This window comes from Melanostigma gelatinosum (assembly GCF_949748355.1).
Source record: "Melanostigma gelatinosum genome assembly, chromosome: 18".
Taxonomy (NCBI): Eukaryota; Metazoa; Chordata; class Actinopteri; order Perciformes; family Zoarcidae; genus Melanostigma; species Melanostigma gelatinosum.
The window spans coordinates 13333203-13358579 of record NC_136651.1 but is presented as its reverse complement, the minus strand read 5'-3'; the positions used below and the strand labels follow the sequence as shown (position 1 = coordinate 13358579).

Below are 25377 nucleotides of genomic sequence, written 5' to 3'. Positions count from 1 at the left end.
CGGTTGAAAAGAAAGGAATTCGACAGACGGCCGGTCAGCCAATCAGATTCTCCGGAGATTTCGATTTTTCGTCTCCTCCGCCGCGATTGGCCCGTGTGGCCCCCAGAGGCGCCCACCTCCGCGCAGCGATTGGCCGGTTTTCCCGGCTCAATGGAAGTCATTTGAATACGCCTCGCTGTGAGGATTCATTACGGCGCTGCCTGGTTCAAATTGAGTCAAATATCAAGAAGCGGTGGACACAATGGAGGAGAGCACGGCGCAGGCATTCTGCTGAAAGACTTTATCCGTGCATTGCGCACCGTGCGGCTTTATCCCGGCGCGTAACGGACGGCGGAGATTCCTCACAGTGTTGGATAGTTTCGGCTTCTTCGCTTTTGCAACTGTTTCTGCCAATGAAAGATATTGCGGTCGGACATTGAGCTGCATCACATCAGCGGTAAGTGTGGATGATGGTGTTATTCATCGAACAATTCACTTTCATCTTGCTCAGAGTGAGATCATTGTTTTTACCAGATACAGTTCTGGTGTGCAGTACCTGATGGTGAGACCATATTTACGTTTATAGAAATAAAGTTGAGAATCGCAATATTTTATGATTTATTTATTCATTGATAAAGTTTTGTTTCATTGCATTCATGTAACATCACTAAGTTGCCCATGATGCTGTATATCCTTATTCAGGTCTATCTCGTGGCTTATAACAAACAACATTTTCTGAAATGAAACTTTATCAGCAAAATAAAAAAAATCATGTTACCTCAAAAGCCGTCATTCAGCCTTGTGGTGTTTAAAAATCCAATTTATTCCCAATTTATGTCCCTCAATTACATTATATTCCTCCTAGCTACGTTTGTTGTTGTTGTTGTTGTTATTGTTTACCGCCCATGTGAGTTTATAATTAGGCTGGCTGTCAGACTCGCACACAAACGTTACTCACCAGCACCTGTGATGGGACTGTGGTTACACAGCAGGGCATTTTCACAGTCAGCTTTTACTTTTACTGTGTTATGACTCAGTTAGAAACCCATAATGTAGACCAGGAATGGTGTGTGTGTGTGTGTGTGTGTGTGTGTTGTGAGAGAGACTAACAGATTTTGTGTGTGTGTGTGTGTGTCTGTAGGGAAAAGAATAAAAGGAACGAGAGAAAGCGTGTGTTCTTCTGGCCAAGCAGACTTTAAACAGCCTTATTCCCTCCGCACACTTATATATAAACCAGCGGTCCCTGAACTTGCTGAAATGAGCGCGCCAGGCTGCTTGAATAAACCTCAAATTGAATGGTTTACCTGATTTGATGATGAACACAAAGGCAGTCTGACCAACACAAGCGACATTTTTGGACTTCAACTGCTCTGAAAACTGCTCATTCAATGTTTTCCAACTCTGATCTCATTGTGAAATGCGTGTGTTGTGTTGTGAGGCAGTGGTGTGTGAGCTCCGTCGGTTTATAGGCAGCAGAAAACGTGTATCTGTGTGAAAGAGAACCCCTTACACCAGCTTATAGGTTTATCATATCCCAGCAGCAGAGGAGATAATGGGTCTTTATCCTTTCTGACACGAGGTTAATACTGTACTAGCCTACCAGATCATGCAAGGGACAGGTGCGTGTGTGTTCTTGTGTGCCTCCATGCACTTCTAGCCCTGTGTGTGTGTGTGTGTGTGTGTGTGTGTGTGTGTGTGTGTGTGTGTGTGTGTGTGTGTGTGTGTGTGGAGCCTAGACACAAGGGAATTGCTTGAATGCAGTGTGTGTGGGAATAAAAGATTAAAAAAACCAAGACCAGCAGTGGGTGAATTTATCTTTCAAGCCAATCTGAGCGCTGGGGTCTGTATCCGGTTCTGTTTGCCCGTCTATCAGATGTAGTTGCAGGTGCTGGTTCTTGAAGTGGTCAGCGGGTGAGATTACGGCCCCCCCCCCCCCCCCTACTCGCCCGAAAGTTTGAGTCTCAGACCTCAAACATGAGAACTGGTGGTGCAGATTGTTTGAATGTTCATTCATACGAGAAACTACCCCAAAAACACAAAGGATTATGGGAAAAGAAAGGCGGCTGCAGGTTCTTATGCTTGGAACAGCCAACAAGCAGAAAATGACATCTTGAATGATGCTTGTATTCGGCAGTTAAATCGTGTGTTCTTACATACAGACGAAGAGACAGACAAGTGCATCAAGTAGTAACAATTTATACACCAGCTAATTACTGTCGATCAAATGTATTCGCACAATTCAAAGTTACCAACAAGATGTGGTGAGCTAGTCAGGTCTGATAGTATTTAAAAGTTTCAGTAGGCCGCTCTTAAGGTACACCCTCACTAAATGAAGATAAGACTGCTAATTCAGGCATCAGGCATTCATCCTATGGGGCCTAAATGGCATTCCTAAGTCAAGTATAGCCACTTCTCCTCCTCCAGGAAGTAACAAATTACAGTTTGACAGTGAAACCCTGTAAACAGCAGGGCGCGAGCCCCCTCTCCTCTCCAGAGAGAGATGGACTTGCTTGGCTTTTCTTTGGGTGTATGGCCCCATCTTACTGTACAGGACTTCTGCGTAGTGCTGTTTTAAAGGGCTGATTGTTTGTTATGTGGCAAACTTGTCCAGTGTGCAAATTTGACAAAACCACGAGGAAGTGCTATGAGCTCAGCCTGGACTTTAACCTCATTTATTGTCACGATTAAGGCTGACTGTGAAGGGTTTCCCCCAGACGAAGACGCCTGTAACCTGCCGTAACTCATTAGTGTCAAAGTACATACGGTGCAAAGTAGAACAAAAGATAGCAATGCATCAGCCTTTTTCCGCTCTGATGAACTGCTTCACGGGTCTTCTTATCAGGTGCCTTTTCCTCTCACGCCATGTGTCCACACCGCGGTTTTCACCTCCGTGCTGAACTTTGTTGAATGTGTTTTCTTGGCTCCTGGTCCCGCTTAAAGACCTCGAATGTGATTAGACGTCACAAAAAAGAAGAAAAAAAGTCTTGTTCCTTTCAGCTCCTGTTGTGTTTAAGCGTGGGGGGGGGGGGGGGGGGGGGGGGTTCAGCCGGTTCCATTATTAGGAATAATTATTAGCGCTGGCTATTGTTAGGTCACTTTCACTCTGGGGTCAGTTGAGTAAGGGCAATTTAGACGGACTAAGATATAGCCGCAGGGTGCTTACACACCGTGACGCATGATTAAAACTGTTTGTAATCTATTTTGCGTGGATTCCCTCATTACACCAAGTTAGAGCTGCTTGAGGCCCTTGAGCCACGTGAAGTTATATCTGCTTATGTCAACACGTGAGTTTCGATAGGCTCCATAACCGAAGTCACCAAGATAGCTCCCTGTCCCGTTTTTATTGCACTTGGCAATATAAAAGTGCAGATTTACGGCGCATGACCTCACAGTATAGATGATGTCTGTAAAGGTGTAATAAGAACCTTACAGAAGAATGAGAGAAGTCTGCTTCGTAGTGGGGATGTGAAGATGATCCTAGCTCAGAGACGGGGCTTCATGCGTCCTGACGGTGGCCAGCCGAGTGTGTGTGTGTGTGTGTGTGTGTGTGCGTGTGTGTGTGTGTGTGTGTGTGTGTGTGTGTGTGTGTGTGTGTGTGTGTGTGTGTGTGTGTGTGTGTGTGTGTGTGTGCGTGTGTGTGTGTGTGTGTGTGTGTGAAAGCTGCTGTGTGTGTCTGATGTGCTGTGATCTCTTCCCGGGGGTCTTTGTGCGGTCGTTAATGCCATGACAGGATAGATAATACCTCTATTGTTGAAGACTCCCCCCCCCCCCCCTTCCCCTCGTTCTCCCCCCTCCTGTTATAACTGGTCCCAGCATATTTTGTTTTTAAACCACATTGTGTGAGTTCGAAAAAAAAAGATCTTCCTCAGGTTGGAATATTTTTGGTTGTTTTCTGGAACCAACTGGAGTGAAGTCGGTCTCAAGCCTTCGGTATCGCTGCAGGGATCCAAGAAGGAAGCCGCTCCAGCTGCAAAGCAAATGCACCTTAAACAATTCATTCCTTTCATGGTGGAAAAAAAGACACGAAAACTATTAATAGGCAGCATTCTCATAAGTGTCAAATTCACTGAAACCTTCATGTGATGATGTGTCTTTGAAGCAGCCTGGTGTTAAATCCATTAGCAGATGATATTTGCCTGCAGCTCCATCAAACGTTCAATTAGTTTGAACCTTTTGATGAACCGGGTTGTGGCACTTCAGGCACCAGACGCTGCAGTCGGTGCCATTTGTCAAACAGGAGATATTGTTTGTTGTCACAATGTGAAACGGATGCCAGTGGACAGGGGAAATGCACTATAAAGCGTGCAATGCTGAGTGTTTTCAGAACTTCAGCACAGGAGCATGAAACTGTATCCTTTTTGTTTTTTGTTGGGATAGTGTTTGAACAGAAAGTTAACATTCCTGCTCTTTATTACACACATGGAATCCCTTCTGTAAGGCTGCACTTTTTCAAAGTTTACAAATAAGAGATTTTTAAACAATGCTTTCAACATGAAATTACGCTCCCAAACACCATCATTGAGGCGGCCATGCAGAGCCCAACCTATGATTTAGAGAGAGTAAAATGTCGGTGCTGCAACATGGAAAGCCGCAAACTATCCAAAGGGTCAACTTTTCAGGAAGTCAGTCTGGAAAAACAGTTTTTAGATGCGTTTCCCATTTTTGCGTGAGGTCACCTTTCAATGCAAAACAGAGGCTTGGAGGCGTAACTGGTGTAAATATTACCCGGTAGATGCCTTATCTCAACTTGACCACCGGAGCTTTACCAGATTATATTATATTGTAACTTCAGGAAGGTAAAGCCAGTCTAATCTTTCAACCGAGTTAGAAGGAAAACAGCAGGCAGAGATCACAGAGTTCAGAAGACGGGCTGGCACTGGACTGGCTGACACTGGCAGGACGCCAGGCACTGTGGTACACAGGAGTGTGTGCGAGTGTGTGTGCGTGTCGCTCAAGCCGTCATTTGTTTATGTGTGACATGTGTGTGTGTGTGTGTGTTTTTGGATTACACCGGCATGGGGCTTGGCGCCATGGTGGACATGGGTATGTGTGTGTAAGATGTTGGCTCAGGCAGACACTCCTCTGTCGCCGCTGCGATGGACAAACAAAAGTCGGCTGGATTCCTGCAGGGTTGTGTTTTCTGGCACGGCGTGCGTGTGCATGTGTGTACGGCTTCGATTTACGCTGGCATGTGGTTCCTAGACAGACAACAGGAGCGGGATAAAGATGGCTCCAGAGTTAAAGCACGCCTTGGTGGTGATCTGGGATCAGCTTACCAACCTCAAATCCAATTATCTACACCATTAAGGCGAAAACAAAAATCATTGCTGTCTTGAGATCATCCATCTGTTGGCCTATTTTTCTTTTCCCCGCCTTATGCCGCCCTGAAAAATACAAAATACCACATACAATAAAGCAGAACACAGCGCAAAAGTAGGCTTTCAAAAACCTATTTGTAAAAAAGACTTTACCTTCAAATAGCTTGTGAATTTCACCAGGAGGTATCTTTCAAAATTCAAAGCCAAGACGGTAAACAGAGGAGGGGTAAAATTATGTGATTAAGTGCAATTACGTTCACAGACGCTTCTAAGTCTCCGCTTTGTGTGATCAAGTTGCTCAAACAAGATATTTTCACAACATGTGGACTCAGCTCAAACACCAGCCACATTCCAAGGGAGGCTGTGTCACGGTGTAACAGCAGCAAAACTACAGCAGACATTTGTAGTCCTGATCTTTGATTCAGTGGTGGAGCGACTTCTAATGTCGACTGGAAGCTAGTCAGTGCAGCAGCAGTGAATATTGGTGTTTGGTGTCATAATGAAGAGAGAACGTATCATTTAAAACCATAAAGCATTCTATCTGTTTAACTTGTTTTTCACTTTCGTAGTACCATAATTAATGCCACTGCTGAAACGATTCGTGAAATGATTGCTTAGCCGATCGACAGAAGATCATTCAACTAAATAATTTGTAATTATGTGCCGGTTACATCTTTTTCAATGTGTAGATTTGCTGATTTTTTTTAATTCGTATGAATTGAATAGATTGTCTACACTGTTTTAGACAGTTAGGTCAGTGGTTGTCAGAGGGGTCGTAAGATGATTAATGGGATAGATACATTATCAAAACATATTCTTCAACTCAAAAGTCTGTGTATTTGTCAGAGCTTACTATAATAATTGCTGTTCTCTTGTTAAAAAATGTGATATTTTAGTTCCTCCAGTGTCTAAAAACTGTATCAAGTCACTCATGAGTGAGTACATTCTGTATTAAACACAAGGGATCACAAGTGGACATTGCTTTGTTTTAGTGAACAAGTTGTATTCCCTCAATGTTGCAAATCAAGGAGCAGAACGGCTTCATTTCCTCAGCTGATTGATGATATGTATCATATGCTATACTCCCTGATTTGACCTCCACCTCGTGTCTTTTCTACAGGTCACCATGCCTCCCACAACGCCGTACGCTGGAAAGTTCAGCTCTTGCGCTCCGTACGGCAACAACAACAACAACCACCCTCAGCCCCACAGCCCGTACCACAACGGCGCTGCCCCAAAGCCCACGAAGGAGAACGTCTGCAACGGCGCCTACTCCTCCGCAGAGAACCCCTACGACACGCCGCAGCCTCACAGCTCGTACCGCAGCTCCTCCGTCTCCTCCTCCACCGCCAGGGAGCACCACTACAACAGCAGCGCCGCCGTTTCAGAGAACCCGTACTCCTCGCCGCAGCCCCACAGCCCCCGGCAGCACAGCACCTCCTGTCCCGGACGGGCGTACCGCCACACCACCGCCACCAACACCGCCACCAACAGCAGCAGCAGCGGCGGCAGCAGCGAGCAGTCCTCTCGCAACAACTCCGTCGCGGCGAAAGGACGGCGGAACGGACACGGCGTCACCGCTAGCTACGGGGAGATGTGTTACCACGACAACAGCTTGGTCTCAGCATCCCTCGAGGCCCTGATCCAGCACCTGGTTCCCACAGTTGACTACTACCCCGACGTAAGTGCCAGTGAAGTGGTTTTAGTGGTTGTAAACAAGACTAGCTGTGTTAAAAGATGTCAGCTGTCCTGTGTGTGTGTGTGTGTTCCAACTTGTTGTTGTGTTTCCTCATCATCAGAGGTCGTATGTGTTCACCTTCCTGCTGAGCTCACGCCTCTTCCTGCACCCGTACGAGCTCATGACGAGGGTTTGTCACCTGTGTGTGGAGCAGCAGCGGTCCGGAGACGCCCTGCTGGACAAGGTGGGCGGATTACACACACACACACACACACACACACGCGCACACACACACACACTCACACACTCACGTACATACACACAGCTATAATTTGTCTTCACTTCACTCCATCCTCCACACAAACTCACACCCACCACCACATCGACACACACTCTCACCCACAGACACAAACCTCTGTAATTCTTTGCCAGGAAAGAATATTTATCGACTATTTCATCAGCAAAATATATTTCCCGACAGACCGAGAGGGCTCAAATTGACACAAGAGGAATAAAAATGAAAGGGAACACCTTTCATGGGAACAATGAAGGAAACAAACGAACAACTAACAGCAGCATATTGTGTCAGAAAGACAGATTATATTCATAAATGCTGTGGGATGTTTTTTTTTTTTTTTAGATCCGTTTCCGTGAGGTGGCGCCCAAGCTGGTGCAGCTGCTGACCGAGTGGACGGAGACGTTTCCGTACGACTTCAGGGACGAGAGGATGATGCGCTGCCTCAAGGACATGACGCACCACGTGGCCCGAGGAGACGAGGTCAGTGCTAAATCTAGTGCGGCGAATTGTTCTTTTATGTCAGCAAGTATCGGCCGTGGAAAATTTCTATAATTTTGTCGTATGAAATGTGCCGCATGAATACGCTGGATCGATTGATGTCTAATGATCCGTGTTGTGCTTCCAGTACTCCTGGCGAGCCATGCAGCAGATGACCCAGCGGCTGATCAAACGGCTGTCTGCCCTCGGCCAATACGAGGAGGCCGTGTCGGCGCTCAACGCCGTGGCGACCGAGCGGCCCGCCTCCCTGAAAAGCAAACAGGCCTCGGGTCAGCGCGGCGACGTGATGAGCGTGTGCGACGACCCCTTCGTCCTCGCCCAGCAGCTCACGCACATCGAACTGGTAAGAAGGGATTCGGGACTCTTATTTGGAGCAAATGTGCCGTCGTGTCTCTGTGATGTTCTCACATGTCTTTTATGTCTTGACATGCGGTTACTGCGTCACAGGCCTTTTTTTAATTCATCTCAATCTCGTGAATTTATTACGTTGGTGGTGTAAACGCGGCGTTTAAGAAAACGTTTATAGGCTTAATGAAAATGTTCAAGCGTTAAATTGTCTTCTTTTCTGTCTGTGTCCTGCTCGTGTGTTGACTTATTCCAGTTTTGTTTTTTACGATTGTTATTTCTTGGTTTTATTGTATAAAACCCCATAAACCCCTTTGTGTGGTCTTTTTTTAAATAGAAAGTTTATTAATATCAGCATTTTATATGAGGCTAAGATGCTTTCAGTCATGTGCGGTTAATTCTGGCAGTCAGCATATTTTTGTAGTTTTTTTTATTTATGTGTCAACCTTTTTGTTATTTGTGATGACCCTTCAGAAAGTCATAGCTCTCCTTTTTTTCCATCACCATCTCCAGTTATGTTGTCATCTCTTTTTTTTTGTTCTCAAGCATCTCCCTTTTCTTGTTCTCATAATGTTTCTGTTCTTCATCTCCCGCTCCTGTAGTGCTATTATTCTGTCCTGATTGTTTCCTGTCTCTGTTCTCCGCTTTCAGGACAGACTGAGTTTTATCGGTCCCGAGGAGTTCATCCAAACATTCGCCAGGAAGGATCCTTTGGAGAACCACAAGGTACAATTGAGTTTCAGTGTTTCCCAAACACGAGCCTGTGAGACACCAAATAATAATATCTAACCTCTCGACCAGAAAACATATTTAACGTGTACCTCATTTGTTTACTTTTCCCCTCTAGTATGAAATGATGCGGATTAAAATGATTTGGAAATGAATAAAGCTGTCTTTCTACTACGATATTTAATGGGTGATATCAGTCAGTTAGTCAATTAGTAAATAGATGGATCTAATAGCTATGGCTTGCTGTATTTAGGTGTTTCTGTTTAAAGACAGCTTAAGTATACAGCGCTTTATTATTATTATTATCAGCATCAAAGAAAGGATGAAGAAAAGTCCCAGATTGTCGTCATTTTTATTTCAAGCGTCTCAGTTTTCGGTCTTCTTTGACAATGTAATTTGTGGTCTGCTTCAGTTCAATTTGATTTAGAAGCCACATGAAAGATCCTGCTGGCAGATTTGGGGAATTAGTGTTTTTTTTTTTTTGTATGTAGCTTTTGAAAATGCATCAAACACAGTATGAAAGAGCCGTTATGCGTAAGTCTAATTGTGTCTGAAGGGCTCTTTTCCCTCCTAAGTGGCCCTGTGAGTCAGCTGAAGGGTCGCTTTCAATCAGCGTCGCTGAGAACAAGCTTTCAGTCGCTGTTTGTGACCGAGCCGCATTTCAGTCCTCCGCGGTGCTGCGGCAGTTACATAAGACCCACTTTGTATGAAAGAGCGGTTTAGTCAGCGTTAGGGGTCCTGAAGTGTAAAGGGGAAGTTTGGAGTGGAGTGGGCCGCTGGTGTTGTGTAAGCAGTTAATAGAGCCGTGAATCGGCGGTATTACGTCATCACAAGTTTTTATTTCATACAGCAGCTTTTCTAATGTTTATTTATATAAAAGTGCCCCCCCCCCCCCCCCCCCCCCTCAAACAGGTTCACCACCGATTGTCTCACAGAAAACCAAAAGACCCAGAAGCAGATGGAAATGAGATGGAAATAACAACAGAGGGCCACAGGTTGTGTGGGTGTGAGGGCTGTCAGGATCCATTTACAAAGGAAATTGCAGAATAGCAGCGCTGCCTCCTTGTATTTCCTTTTTTTTCCGCAAAATTATTTTTTGGATAGTTGAAAAAATGATGATGCAGAAAATAATGTAAATATTAAAAAAAAATTAAATCTTAGCTCGAGATCCACTTGCTAGCTTTTTACGAGGCTTTCATTTGTATCTTCCTCGGCGGCTGGAGTTAGCTCAGTATTTACATTTGTTGTGTATTAATGCTAGTAAAGACCTTTTTTTCCCCATTTATGACACATTTATGACAAATATCGGCCTTACATTGCTGTTTTTCTACCCAGAATCCCTTTGTTTTCCTAAGCTGTTTACTTTGTTGAAGACCACAGTTCTACCAAATAATGAAATACTCACAGAAACATGGTATAAAACTAGAAAACACACAAACAAATGTATCATTTTTATGCTTGCATTTTTACCATGTCATCTCCTAACCTTTTGTTTTTTAGGGTTTCTTCCGGAAGCGTAAAACCAGCAACCTGGAGGCCTACGTCAACTGGTTCAACAGACTGAGTTTCCTGGTGGCCACGGAGATCTGCATGGTGCGTTGCTCTTAAAAGGAACAGTTCAGAAATAACGTGGGGGCCCTCCCTGTTTCACCCACGCCCAAAGCTTTTGTTGTTCAATGGCCTCCATTCTGAAAACTCACGTGTTCTGTCATTACAGCCCGTGAAGAAGAAACACCGAGCACGTATCATAGAGTTCTTCATTGATGTGGCTCAGGAGTGTTTCAACATCGGCAATTTCAACTCCCTCATGGCCATCATCAGTGAGTATTTTGACCGAAAAAATGAAAGCATCCAACATAGCTCTGCCCCTCCACACTGTTTTAAAAAGACCTGATTTCTGGGCAATGATGTGCATTGTGGTTCCCGCCATTTCTTTGTTGAATAGACACATTAGAAAAATCTAATTCAGGTCATAGTGCCAGCTGGAGTTTCAAGGAAGTAAACTTGAGTTTGCTTCATATACTTACATCGTTTCTCTGTCTTTCAGCCGGGATGAACATGAGTCCTGTTGCCAGACTGAGGAAAACCTGGAGTAAAGTCAATACCGACAAGTTTGAAATCCTGGAGGTAAGAAAACCTGCATACATCATCTGCACACACCAGTGATTCCCTGGTACATGATTTATTTTGTACTTTTCAATAGATTTTGATTGATTTTGTGCGCTTGCATGTATGTGTTTGATCAACGTCGGCTCTGTCTGACCTCACTCAGCACCAGATGGACCCGTCCAGTAACTTCAGCAACTACCGCACGGCGCTCCGCGGCGCCACCCAGAGGTCTGAGACGGCACACAGCAGCCAGGAGAAGGTAAGAGGGCAGGCGGGGGTCTTCCGGACAGAAGATAAGTCCTGATATCCCGATTGTAAAATGTCAAATTCAAACCGGCTCTTGTCTCCGTCCTCCAGATTGTGATCCCTTTCTTCAGTCTCCTCATTAAAGACATCTACTTCCTGAATGAAGGCTGTGCCAGCAGGCTGACCAACGGGCACATCAACTTTGAGGTCAGTCCACAGTAACAAACATTGTTAAAAGCTAATTCCAAGAGAGTAAGATTCGGTCATTCACTGTGAAGTGATGTAACTGCTCCACAGTCATAGTTATGGCTTTGAGAAGAGGCTTTTCAAGAGGTGTGTAATGGCGCCCCCGTGTGGCTTAAAACGAGCACTACAGTTCCCTCTATTGCTTTTTGAGATGACGTTCAGAAATGTTTTTTTTAAATCCTCTTCTTACAGTATGGTGTGATAATGCTACAAAATGTGTTTTTTGTGTATTTCCTGGATAAGCATCTGTTAGATCGGTATCAGTGTTGATAAAGTCTGTTGTCTTTATGTCTCAACAGAAACTTTGGGAGCTTGCAAAGCAAGTGAGCGAATTCCTGGTTTGGCGTCAGGTGATTTGTCCGTTCGACAGAGACCGCCGGATCCTCCAGTACCTCGTCACCACGCCTGTCTTCAGCGAGGACGGTCAGTACGCCACCTTCTCCGTATTTATCTCATCGTGTGTATAAATTGCATGACCGCCACGTCTAGTCACCAAGTTGGAGAACAAATCAAACTCAGGCTTCGTCTTGTTTTACTGCTGCAGAGCTGCACCTGGCCTCGTATGAGAGCGAAGGACCTGAGAACCACATGGAGAAAGACAGTCGTAGGTCTCTTAGGTGGGTGTACACACACACACACATGTGCGCACACTGAAAAAAACATTAAACCACCTCAACGACAACATATTTACTCAGCGATGATAATAACTGATGATCTGTGTTCTGTTTCACAGATCTTCCCTTCTGCATCGAGAGAATCGGTCCTAAGAGATCGACAATCTCCTCTGCTCTGCAGACTGTAAATGAACGAGGTATTTTAAAGCTACAGGTTCCTGCATAATTATCTCATGGACACATTCTTACGTTCCCTTGGAGAACAAACGCAGCCGGGCCCGTACTCTCACAGATCAACGGAACACTACGCTGCAGCACGGAGGACTCATTTGAGCTCGGAGAAGAGCTCGGAGGACTCATTTGGATCATCAGCTGAGCTTCTTCTTCAACATCAGCTCTGTCCAAGGCACTTAAGAGGATTTCATACGACCGCAGAAGTCGTCAAACGTGTGGATTTTGTTCATATTACCGGTGGACTTCTGTCATGGCGACGACATATTGTTGAGGGACCCGTGCTGTGGAAGCGTAAAGGGCCGGTTCCGTCTCTGAATGAGACGGATGTGGACCCCGATCGGTTTCATTGCAACATTAGCACTGCTTCTCTACGGACATCCTGGCTAAATTTAGCCCGGGACCCGCGGAGAGAGAGGAGAGATGCACTCTGAAAGGACGATCATCGATTTGTATTATAAGTAACAGGCTGACTGCTGCTCTCAGATGTTTTCTGGTGTTTTCTGCAGTGTTGTCTTGTTGAGTGCTTGACTGTAATGGCAACACCGTGAGCAGCAACACATCCTTTCCATTTTCTCTCAACTTTGCACACAGCATCAATTTCCGGGCTATTTCCGGGTCATTCGGGCCTTTGATCTAATTTAAAAAAAAACCTTAAATGCAAGTCGATCCATCGGCTGGACATTCCCAAAACCGCTGCAAGCTATTGGGTTCTAAACATTCTGTGACGCGTGTGCACTTTGACTAAGTATTGATGGTGCAACATTATGCTCATCATGCAAGTTAAATCAAATGCACTTCATTGGGTTCTTGTGTATTGTACTATAGGATATGGTGACTCCTATTTTATTGCGTCTTTCGATACAGTATTAAATTGTATTTTGTATCAGAAGGTAAAATAAAAAGGTTTTTGTTTTTCTTGATGTACTTTTTTTCTGAAGTGTCACCGTGAGCTTGTTGCTGGTTGGCTGGCTCTTGTGTTGGTAAGCTAGTTTTGTTAATACAACACCAGTTCATGTATGACAATGAAGTGTTTTGGGTCTGAATGAAACAGAGACCGATGCGTGTCCGATATGTGCAGCTTGGCTACAAACATCCTCCTCTTCATCTCATCTGTGGTGATGTGAGCTTGATGCGATTGTTAAAATGTCTGCCTGTGAGTGAACGTGATGCTATTGTTCCGTTTTTTTGTATTTTTAAAAAAAGCTCATTTTACAAGTGTTTTCTCATGTACTCTTTGTGTTTGTGTGTGTATCGTTTGTTCTACCGGTCAGGGTACTTGTACTGAAGGGTTTTGTGAAAAGAGAATTATATTTTTTCTTTCAAAATAAACAGAACAACTAAAACATTTTTTTTGGAGGGTTCTTCACAGGTAATAGAGCTCTGAAATGCAATAACAACACCAGAATACAAGTAAAGACATTTATTTACAACACACGTCGAATCAGAACAATCATCTCTTGAGTGTGCGCGTCACTAATCTTTGGCCAAAAACTGGAGTAAAGTGAAAAGTGTTGATCCTCGCGGTTAAACATCAGCGACTCTGAACTCTGGTGAAGGTAATACAGCGGCCCTGGAGACAAACACAAGCCAGACATTACAGTCAGATGATTTTATTACATAAAGTCACAGATTCTGAATATGATATAAAACAACACAAGCAAACACCAGAGGTGATGTGTGTCATGTGTTAACTGATCTGACTCTTGCTTAAAATGGAAGATAACACATTTTGAGTTGATGCTGGTGTTGGATTAGAGCACTTTCATCAGTTCAGTCAGGAGACCACATCACACAGAGGGACAAAATATGAAAAAGAATCATCAAACTCATCAGTATACTAAAACATTGGCTCGCCTGCTGCCTGTTCAAGCTGTGTTTATAGTGTTGAGATTTACACCGTCATTTATTACGACTGAGTTGATGCATCAAGAGGGTGGGTCCATCTTCTAATCAAATGAACTGGTGACTCTTTATGGCAAACACAAACTTGATTATTCCTTGGTGACTGCGGACAGTCCTGCAGGAAGGAATGATGATCAAAGTGTTCTGAATTGTGTTTCCTGTGTTACCTTGTCCTGAGGTGTTGGCCTCATGATCGCCACTCTGTCATACTGTCTTCTAAGTAATGCCCGCAATGCATCAAAACGCCCCTGAAAGTCAAGTCAAATCAGGTTAATTCAATCCAAAAACACGAGAAATGCAGATCGAGAACGGTATACAACACGGGCATCATAACATTTATTTGTACGTGTGTGTGTGTGTGTGTGTGTGTGTGAGAACAGCAGTTATAGGGTCAGAATCACATTTCATTTTTTAAAATTTGAAGCCTTAAAGTGGTAGTTATCTACCAATATGAAAGTTGCACAGTGCAGCTACACACACATTAAAGAGAAACTAATGCAAAGAGCCTTTAATGTGAACAGAAAGTGTCTGGTGATGAATGAGGTTCTTGTCTCACCTTGATGGGAGTGTACCATTTGGACTGTGATGGGGGGTTGTAGGCTGGAGGAGATCGTGGTGGGGGTCGAGGCATGACGGGCTCCTCCACGCCCTCCGGCATAGTGACCACAGCATTTTTGGCTTTCTCTAGCCGTGACCCTTCCTCTGTGGACCCCATCTGCCCCCAACGCACCTACAGACCACGGGCACAAAAGACAGACATCACAGACCCGTCTTATAAACCCGTAAGTTGAGCCTAAATGTATGCGTGACAGTAATGAATTGTAATTATGGTTTCTTTATTCTATTACCTCCATGCGCGTGATTCCTCCAGGACCTCTGCCTCCATAGTACGAAGCGTCCACTGTAGGCCACCTGTGTTTGGGTGAAAGATCGTCTTCTGGCTCCTTAAAAACAACAACAAATGAATTGAAAGAACTATACCGTGAGTTTCAGTTCAAATTTTGGGCCTAAGATTTCAGAATACTACACAACATTGTAACGATTCATTTAAAGGGCAAGTCATTAAGCCCTCTGCTTGATATGATCATTTAATGTCGTGACTAACAACAGAACAGAACCCACTCTGGTCGAGAGCTGAAAGCAATGCAGCACTATGCTCACGATGCCTCAGCAAAGTCTCAAACACCTTAGAGATTTATTCAGCTTCTTCTACCTTGAAATAATCAACTTCTCTTCATTGTAGTCGAAATATCGCTACTTCTTTTGAGTCCTGGTAGCGCCCAGCCTGCATGGACTTCAATTGCAGTGGTGAAACTTTGTCTCCTCCAAGTTCTACAGATCATATCTGCTATGATGCTATGAGGACGAACTCTTTATGCTGCAAGAGTTTTGACCTCTTCAGACCTTTTTCCCCCCCTCTCAGTGCATCTTGGAAATAAGTGAAGTTTTGCCAGAAACCCCGACTCTGCTTTCCATGTCTCGATGTCAATGCCAAGGTGGTAGCATGTGGTAGAACACAAACTTCAGCCTTCAGAATCGCAACCCAGCAACTTGCTCGTGATGTAAGAGAAGCGTGTTTTTCAACAGTCTGCGGTCGGTCTACTCACAATGACAGGAGGTGGCGGTGGTGGGCGAGCCGGGGGTGGGTCTCTGATCACCTGTAAGAAATAATGTGAAAAATCAATAAACTTAACATTGTCAATGGACGGAAATAAATAGGTGTTACTACTGGAACACTGGCCAAATTGCAACATGTGGGCTAACAATAGCAGTGGATTATGGCCTGTGCTTCCACAAGGCCTGAACTGGAGGTCCACACGCATTCATCGAGGCTGAAGACTCACCACAGTGCAGCAGAGAGGCCAGAACCACCAGAATAAAGCCAGAGCCAGTAAGAGCAGCAGAGCCAACAGCAACCAGAGCACCCAGATCCCATCTGACTGCAGTAAACACACACGAATCAGACACACGCAACTCTACAAGGCCGACTTCAGCGAATCTATACTGTAGTGATACTGTATTAATATTGCTGGCAACCTATCACGAAAGGTGTTTTTCTTTTTTTTTGGTACTATATGATGAATACTATATGTACCGGCGATATGATTGACACTCACACACGTTGTAGCATAGATGGTGATGGGACTGGAGATGTAGGATTGTCCATTGTTCAGGCTGACCAGCACTTCGATTGATCTGCAATTATTAGACAGAATCACTGAAAGCAACACCAGAAGCAAAAACAACTTCTGGCTCAAACTATTAGCAGCTACATGTGGTGTTCGCTCAGCCATCAGAGTGGTGGGAAAATACAGTGAGGACCGTGATGAGAGGGTGCATGTGTGTGCGCTTACGGTGGATAAATATCATTTTTATTGATTTATTTGACAATTAAGGGGTGAAACTACAAAGTTTGAGTTTCTTGGTAACCTCGTGAGTTTCCCTGTTGACCTTACATTAGCGCCAACGCTGACTCACTGAAAAAGGAAGTCCTTGCGATTCATATTCTTATCGTTTTTTTTACCAGATTTCCGTGTTTGCCATTTCAGTCAGGTATTGTTTTGGTTCCAACGTTTGAGGGGTTTTGACTCAACAGAGATTGTTTCGGCTTCGTCCCTGAGAAAGTCAGTAGTGTGTGCGCGAGTGTTTCAGTGAGGAGGGCGCGTTACAGAGTGGGTGAGACGTGATGGAAAGTGAGAGGCGACCGGGGACAGACGGCGGGGGAGAGAGGGCGCTGCTTGAAGTGGGTGAAGTTCAATCAGCTTTGGCTCGCTCTCTAAATGCCACAGAGATATTTTGGTCGGACAGGCTTCAGTTCCCACAACACTTTGAGCTGCCGATAGTTACACTGTAAACATTGTTCTCGCTCTCCATGACAGACACACAACAGATTTCTCGTTTCTAATTTCAACCTGCTGCAGGAAGAAATGTGAATGGGTTGAAAGGGATACATGTGGGCATGATGATCTGCAAATGTGATGTTATAGTTCTTTGAATTCACTTGAAGAAAAGACACGTGAGTTTTCCTTTGACACGATTGCAAAAGAGACATTTACTATCCATCAGCTCTGTGAAAGGTTGCCCCACATAAGCGCTGGGCCGATGAAACACTCCCTTTATTGTGACTGTATACTGCTGTCATTGTTATTTGAACACTAATACAGTTTGAGTTGTTTTTCCTTTAAAGTGAAACCTTGTGCTGACATAAAACGCAGTTTTTTTGTACTTTTACATCTTATTTACAGTTTGACACAGTTACGAACACTTTGCGTGTGTGTGTGTGTGTGTGTGTGTGTGTGTGTGTGTGTGTGTTAACTTGACTTACTGTCCGACCTCATGCAGAACAGGAGCTGGACACAGCAGATAGCCGTCTCTAACTACTTTTGGTTTCTGGTCTGAGAGAGAGACAGACAAACTGTGAGAATAACTGCCTACAAGGAAGCAAAAACACATCACTTTTGGCTTGCAAAACAAATTCATGCTCGTGCTTTTGCCATTTTAACTGATCATGGATGAGTGTACTGCAAATTTGCAAAGAGAAGATGCTTTGTACCTTGCTGCCATGATGTTATATTTCTTCTAGGCGCATTATATATAGCAATACTTTCAACTTGTTTGACAATTTGCAATGCCATGCTGCCTTCAGTAACTATTTTAATTGTATATATATATTCAGATTCCCAGCCAGAATAAAACTTCAGTGCAACAGAGCAATGGCAAAAAAAGAAAAGGATGAAAGAAAGACAATCCAGCAGAACAGATAAAAACAAGCTGGTTGGAAGTCAGGAAGGACAGTCATGTGGTATCCCGTCATGTCCTCTCGGTGACATTAAGAGGACATCAATCTGTTAATAGACTAATGAGACACAGCACATGTTCTCCCTCCCTCTGCGTCTCACAATGTCCCCTCTGTTCTCTGGCTGAAGTCAATAAAAAGCAGCCACTGTTTTGTTTCTGGATGTCGTGACTCTGACTTTCCACTGCAGAGCACAGACATCTGCACGTCGTATCGCATTTCCCTTCATAGACGATGTTATCCCAAAGCAGCATTGCAGCATAGGGGCATTGGTGAATAAACTTGGGTAACAATAAGCGCACCCTTAGCATTAGCGTCCAAAAGCCAACTGTATCTCAGCTGACCTCTGAAGCACAAGTCATGAGGGTGTTGAGCGCGTGGCATTTACTGACCGTATGACTTTTGATTGACTGTGAGGACGCAGAGCATGTTGTCTGTCCTCCTGGATCCGCTGAAGTCACTGCCCCTCAGCACCACACTGAAAGACTCTGAGAAACATCGGACACGTTACGCTGCTGGGACAGTACTTAAGATGCAGCAAACAGAAACAGCATTGACTAAACAGCAAATATGGTGATCGGGCAAATTAAAGTCAGGAAGGCTAAGAGTCGACAGCCGGGCTGGTGGCTCTGTGAGGCTTCTGAGGCACAGTATGTTTAACGAATACGAACATTATATTAACATTCAAATGTTTAGCAGGTGTAATGTTTACCCTGTTTACCATCTTAGTGTAGCTTGTCAGCATGCTAACATTCACTAATTAAACACAAATTACGCCCGAGGCTATCGTTAGTTGCGCGGGTATTTAGTCATAAATTTAAACCACATTTTCACTAAATGATGCCCACATAGCTGTATGGAAAGTTAAGGGATCACCAAAGTTATTGCAATTCACCCTGAGGGGGACCGTGAATGTCAAATGTTAAAACCAGTGGGTGATTTGAGGAGGGATGAGCAAAATGCATCCCCACCTCTCCATCCCCCTGTAGCAGAGAGAGTTCAGAGGCAGAAGGGCTGTTTAGTACAATATGTAAGTCTTGTCTGCCTGACTTATTGATCCTTTATCCGACTGAGGGTTGTTATTTGTTTGTTGTTGATAAATCCATGGCACTCTCTGTGGTGCTGAATTAGCAAATGGATTTATAATTGCCCTTTTCCTTTCTCTCAGTCCCGCCCTTCGATCAGTTTCGTCTTGGATCCATAACATTCTCCAAACTATATGTTAGAAATACTCAATTCTACACTGTATTTGAACCTATATGCTGTAGAGTAGGGTCACCTTCATGGCCAAAGTGACAAGTAGCAACGTGTAGTTGTGGAAGACTGAGATAGAGTTCATTCATCAGCGTCTGTGCTGCTGAAAGTACACCCCCAGACCGAGCCACTTCTGTAACAAAATATTTTAGCGTAGACAAGACCACAGTTATGGTTAAGGTGTCCTGCAACAATGTCCTTTGGGAGGTGTACATGTATGTGCTGGTTGATGGTTTGAAGGCAATGGCCGCTGTTAGAAATCAACAAATCACAGACGCCAAAAAGGAAGTTAGGCGAGCACCGAAGTCATTAGGCGTCATCCTCTGGGGACCACGAGTGTCCGTACAATTTTTTTCCTGCATCAGCATGTAAAAAAAACTCTTCACCCCTAACTTACCATTCACACAGACACTCGACGGCTCTACCGTGAAGACGTCTGCGCACGTCTGCTTCAGGATCTGTGTGGAGATACAGGTGACGGCAACGTAATCAGTGTGGAAGCCTGATGTTGCGTGCCGAGTGAATGTTTTTGTGCATTGTAATATTTGACTTGACCTCACCGAGTTGACGATGTCTTTGAGGGCATGGAACCCGGACAGCACCGGGAAGACCTGTTCTGTGCCGTCTGCTATGTCAGCAAGCTGAGACAAAGAATGAATAAGGTTTAGCCGCATTTTAAATTGATTTAAACGTCGCATTTCTTGCCGCCTCTTTTGGGGAGGTCCTCGCCGCGTTTCGGTTCAGTGCTTCAGCAGCGTTTTTTTAGGAAGGAAAAGTCTGTTTGTGGGAGATGAAAGCTCTGGACAGCTGGAGCTTTTATCTCCTGCTGTAGTGATAGCAGAACAGGAAGCTCGCCTGGCATTATTTAATTGGAGAGTGATGTAATTACTTCCTCCTCAGACCACAAAGTGCACTCGGTCAGTAAGCGGCCAGAGGAACGCTTGAACCCGATGACTGCTGAAGACTTTACTAGTCGTGAGTTATGAAAGTTTGAAGCCAATCTGCTATGCTTATTAATACTCATTTTACAGATCAATACTGTCACTATGATGTGATGAAAGAATGATTCAGGGTGGGGATTGTGCAACAACGGATGCCGCTATAAATAAATTATACTGTAGTACCACATTTCTCAACAAATGTAATTACAGTTTTTTCTTTGCACTGCAAATTTCATTACTGAGAACATATGACCTGATGTTGACTGTTGACATCTTACGCAGCTGTGTGCCACAAACAGATCAATGCAGATCAATGGTTCTCAATCATTTAGGTGTTTTATAAGATAATGCTTTCTTCTTTTTTCCCCCCTTTGTATTTCTTACAGTATTCAACACAGTCAGTGAAAGACATTTAGGTCCGTTCTTATTCAGCATGCAAAATGTGTTGCTCCCTTTCAATAACCTGCACAGGAACAAATCAAATCTCTCCAAGGATATGATAACTCAAATCATGCCGCCATACAAACATTATTCCATGTTTTTACATAAACCAAATGCATAAACCTCAAACTACAAATCCCCGCCAGCTGCTTGCTGTTCTGTCCTCAGGAGGTTCCAGTCGAACTCAAACAGACGAAGCAACAAAGTCAAGGTGTGTTAATAAATCGGGGGCCAAAAACAACTCGTCTATTGAAGATCTGACCACAACCAAACCTAACACACGCTGACACACACACACACACACACACACACACAGACAAATACAAGCGCAGTGTTTACACAACCAACAGTATCAGTAACAGAGAGAAGGGTTCTTTCACAGTCAGAGGCTGAAAGAATGTGAAAGTCCTCCTACCTGTTTGTGGTCAAAGTCCATGACCCCGACACAGTACACTCTGGCTCCAAACCCTCTGGCTTTGTCAGCCTGGGAAGCATAACACAGAAAGTCCGGAGTAAAGTTCTGCTTCTACTAACATACACCGAACCCATGTTCATGATCAGTTCAGCTCTCTGTGGGCTTGAAATGAGCCAGATGCTAATTGGAAGAAGCATAATTGACGACTATAAAACCATATAGTGATCAATTGTGCGTCTTCCATGCAGCCACTAACTCATTTCACGCAACGTGACACTCCGATCTTTGAAACTGTTATTAGAGTGTCGTAATTCAGTCAAACAACAGAGATGATTTGAGAAGTGTGTGTGTGTGTGTCTCCTCAAGCAACCTTGCTTTTGATTGCAACATAAGATTTAAAAAAAAGAACACAACGCACATGAACACGTCAATCAAATAGAAGTGAATTATCTTCAGCAAAGAGTGAAGGCGTTTAGTACCTCCTGTACGGTCAGTTCGTAGGGGTAGGCCTCCAGCTTGCCATCGGTCAGAGCGATGATGATGGTGGATGACGGAGAAGTTTGTGTCTTCATCTGCTCCGACACCTGAAGAGTGAAAGTTGACACAAACACAAACTGCAGCTCACACACGTACTGTGCACGTGTGTTGCTTCTGAAACGAGAATGACACTTTGACCGTTGTATGTTTTGGATTGCTGAAACACTTTCTGTTGCCAGACCCCGTCGGGAGCTGCTTGAAATATCTGATAACACATCTACTTTTTTTATTTTTTTGAATCTATTAGAATGTTACAGAGTACAGTGGGACCGAATGGACCAAACTATACAAGGCACATAGCCGGCAGCGTGTTTTAGAGTAGATTTTACAAACTCTGACTCAGCACATTTAGTACATTAATTGTATTGAATTCCCCCTTTCGGTAAGTTAGAAATATGGTTCCTGGAGGGCAATCAGATGAGTGTACCTACCGCTTTCATGCCTTCGTGCATGTACGTTTCCCCAGCAGGTTTGATTTGGCTCAGCTTCTCCAAACCCTCATCTATCTTTGACCTGCGCATCCAGATCACAAAACATGGACAACACAGTTTAAATAAAGACTGATAAGAGCTCAGCTTCTGTGTGATCTGCTTATCTGTGTTATGTTGTTTCTCCTTGAGGAGCTGCAGGAGGAGGAGGAAGATGAGTTCGGCAGAGAATGAGAGAAAGAGAAGAAGGAAAACTTTAAAAATGAAAACTGGTACCTGTCTCCAGTTAGTGGCAGTATTACAACTGCTCTGGCTGAAAAGACAATGTAGGAAACCCTCATCCTGGGACTGAAACACACATGTACAGGAAGCTTGTGAATCCTGTCCGCAGTACAAAATCACATCATTTGTACTGGTAGCTGTGTAGAATAGCAACGAAGTTAAATCGAATCCAATCACATTGTACAACATGACAAACCCGAGCACGCCACAATAATACATGATTTACACAGCAACATGGTAACAGAACATGCCAAGACATTATGACTTTTTAATGTGATATAATTAAATACACAGCAAGACATATAATATGACTTTCCATAATTCTACAAAACGTGGCAAAGCAGATCATACCACGTTGCAAAACACGACATGACATAAATAAACCAATCATGAAATGAATTGAACCCTTAAGCTTGTCACTGTTACTTCCTTTCGCTGCCCTTCAGGCTGTGAAGGGATACAGGACAGTTGTGGTCAGCACCAACTTCCACATCTGGCTGGATGTTTTGCGTTCATATTTAGCAACCTGTTATTAAACCTAAAGATATATCTCACACACACACACACACACACACACACCCTCTGGGCCATTACCCAGAGGGGTTTTTGGAGCAGTTGGTGGCCTTGTATGATGTCTGCTGCCCAAAATAGACATGGCCTACTTTCTACTCACTACCACTGTTTGTACTAAGATTTTAAGATCTGTAACACTTCCCAGTGTTTAAAGTAGTATTTTTTTCATTCGTTTAAATATGACTGAAGTACATTTGATATGCCTGCTTGCCTGCAAAGCACTTTTTCACTTGGTTTTGAACTGTGATATATAAAGTTGTATTATTCCAATATTTTCCGAGGCTATTTATAGTATAGATAGTTACCCCTAAAATCTGAGGAGGGGGTGAGAGGCGAGGAGGGGCATGGAGAGAGAAGAAAATGAAACAACAGCCACTTTATTTACCTGACAAACCTGTTGGTGAGCTGCTCCACAAATCCATATATCTCATTCCAATGTCCAAAAACACTGCCTGACCTGCAAAAACAAGCAGCACCGGGGCAATAAATCACACTCGCCCAGACATGAAGTTTCAAATATATCCAACACAAGCACGCTGAGCCCTGAAGACGGCACAGGTGTGTAAAAACACATTTGTGTAGCTTATATCTTCTGTATAAACTGTATAAACTGCGTAAATTAAGTTTTGATGCTGCAGAATGGGTCTTGCACGATTTATTATGTTGTTGCTGTGACATAAACAGAAAGCTTTTAATTTGTTTTTGTTGGAAGGTCTGTAATGGACTTCGTTTGTTGATAACGAGATACACTTAGAGGAACTCTGAAGGCAATAAAAGTGAACTTTCTTTACACATCAAACACTGATGGTCAGAACAGAAGATACACTCTGTCCAAGTGAAGCAGCAGAGGAACAGAACTAAACACAGCCATACATGGAGAGGACTGAGTCAAGGCTGTCTCTGCACTTTAGTACCAAATATTACATTCATATATTGTTCTCTCCTGCGGTAGGCTCCTATATTCCAGAAAAACACATGCATGCAGACAGATACTCACCTGTCCAAAACAAAATAAATATCAAACGCCCCATCACAAGAAGCGTCGTCGGCATCATGCAACGACGAATGAACGCAAACACTGAGGCAAAGTAGGATTTGGCAACATATCCATATCAGATCCATAATCCGTGCGTTTCATATCAGCAGTGTGTTTGTTCAATAAAGTCCCCAAATCAGCAGCTGCGAGTCTGTGTTCATCATCTTGTCAGCATCAGCCCGGCGGTTGACATGTTGGATCCCTGCTGGGTGGACGCACAGTGGAGCCTACGAGGGTTCCCTGACTGCACAGTCATAATGAAATGAACGGGGCAGGGCGCACAGCTGCTGCACACCAGCAGAAGAGCAGCAATGTAAACAGAACGGAACTTCCCTCAGGATTCTTCAAATTAAACTGGACTGAAAACAGAATTCGTCCAAAGTTTGTCATCTGTCACTGGACGTAATGTATCCCTCAATAAAAAAAAGCTATTCAAATAGTTAATAAGGGATGATGAAACAATCATGTTATTAATGTTAAGATGGCATACAGATTAAATGTAATTAAATTAGAAAAATCGAATTAAATCACAATTAGATACTTTTAAAGAAAAGCTAATTCAACATGAATTGTTGTCATGTAAACAAAAATAGAATTGTATGTAATCTTGCACGAAAATCTTCATAACCTTTTATTTTTTTTCTGATTTTAATCCTTTCTGCTGTGTCCTACACCATTATGCTTTTATTTTGAAGGCAAAATAAAAACACATCTTCCTGTGTTGTAGATCTCATCTCGGACTTGCCTTCTGGTTGCCGGAGCAGCTGGCATAAATAGAGATTGACTGAGGTAAAAAAATAAAAATAAAAAAAGAATAGAAAGAATGGCAGACAGGATGACTGCCCTACAGAATATATGACCGATTGATATTATTGGGTTTAAAACAACAGAAGTAAGGGAGCCTCTTATAAAAGCAAGTAATCCCTATTCTAGTTAGGATTTGAAAATGGTTTTTATCAGGGTACCATGTTTCAAGGCCTGCTGATCATTTGAGCAGTGGTTCATCACAGTGCATTTCTCACTGACTCATAAATCACTCCCTGTAATTATCAATGCATGCCTGGTGTCTGTTTTCTTCTCAGAACAAACAAGTGCATCATGTTCCAATGAATTAGTTGCAGATGGAAAAAGGAATCAAATAGGCCAACATCACGCCCTTGGTATGTCAGAGTGATTTGCTGCCTTACATGAGAATGATCCAAAATGTTACTCCCCGAAATAAATTAAACTTACTCCTTTGTCTCACAAGAAGAAGAAAAAAAGTCTGGATTTATTGATTGTTAAAAGCATGTCTCGTCAACACCAAAACATGAGCATGTCCTCAAAAGCACATCATGAGACATTTGCATTGAATTATGTTGAAAACATACATCATACATCTAAGATGTCCAACACATTCCAGGAGTTATTTTGTGGTGTAGCGCTGTCATTATACATGTCATTGTGTTTACAGGGATCTGATGCATCTGATGTTTAAT

General features: G+C 43.6%; 2 protein-coding genes across 2 annotated transcripts; one reads left to right on the top strand and one right to left on the bottom strand.

Moving 5' to 3' along the window:
• Positions 1-239: 239 nt before the first annotated feature.
• Positions 240-13208, top strand: LOC306792769 (ras-GEF domain-containing family member 1B-B-like). Its single transcript, XM_079290066.1, has 14 exons — positions 240-436; positions 6418-6978; positions 7097-7219; positions 7616-7753; positions 7899-8114; positions 8768-8842; positions 10346-10438; positions 10563-10665; positions 10893-10972; positions 11118-11213; positions 11312-11407; positions 11746-11869; positions 11991-12063; positions 12180-13208. The coding sequence occupies exons 2-14, from the start codon at positions 6424-6426 to the stop codon at positions 12211-12213; spliced, it is 1806 nt and encodes a 601-aa protein (XP_079146192.1). The 5' UTR covers positions 240-436; positions 6418-6423; the 3' UTR covers positions 12214-13208.
• Positions 13209-13699: 491 nt separating this feature from the next.
• Positions 13700-24138, bottom strand: LOC306792109 (anthrax toxin receptor 2-like). Its single transcript, XM_079289119.1, has 17 exons — positions 23861-24138; positions 23249-23320; positions 22285-22356; positions 22012-22093; positions 21523-21627; positions 21044-21112; positions 19807-19887; positions 19644-19704; positions 18385-18480; positions 17522-17591; positions 16314-16392; positions 16041-16136; positions 15804-15854; positions 15045-15140; positions 14753-14926; positions 14364-14444; positions 13700-13864 (listed from the first exon to the last, which is right to left on the bottom strand). Exons 1-17 carry the CDS (start codon positions 23983-23985, stop codon positions 13826-13828), a joined length of 1449 nt encoding a protein of 482 aa, XP_079145245.1. The 5' UTR covers positions 23986-24138; the 3' UTR covers positions 13700-13825.
• Between the last annotated feature and the right edge of the window lie 1239 nt (positions 24139-25377).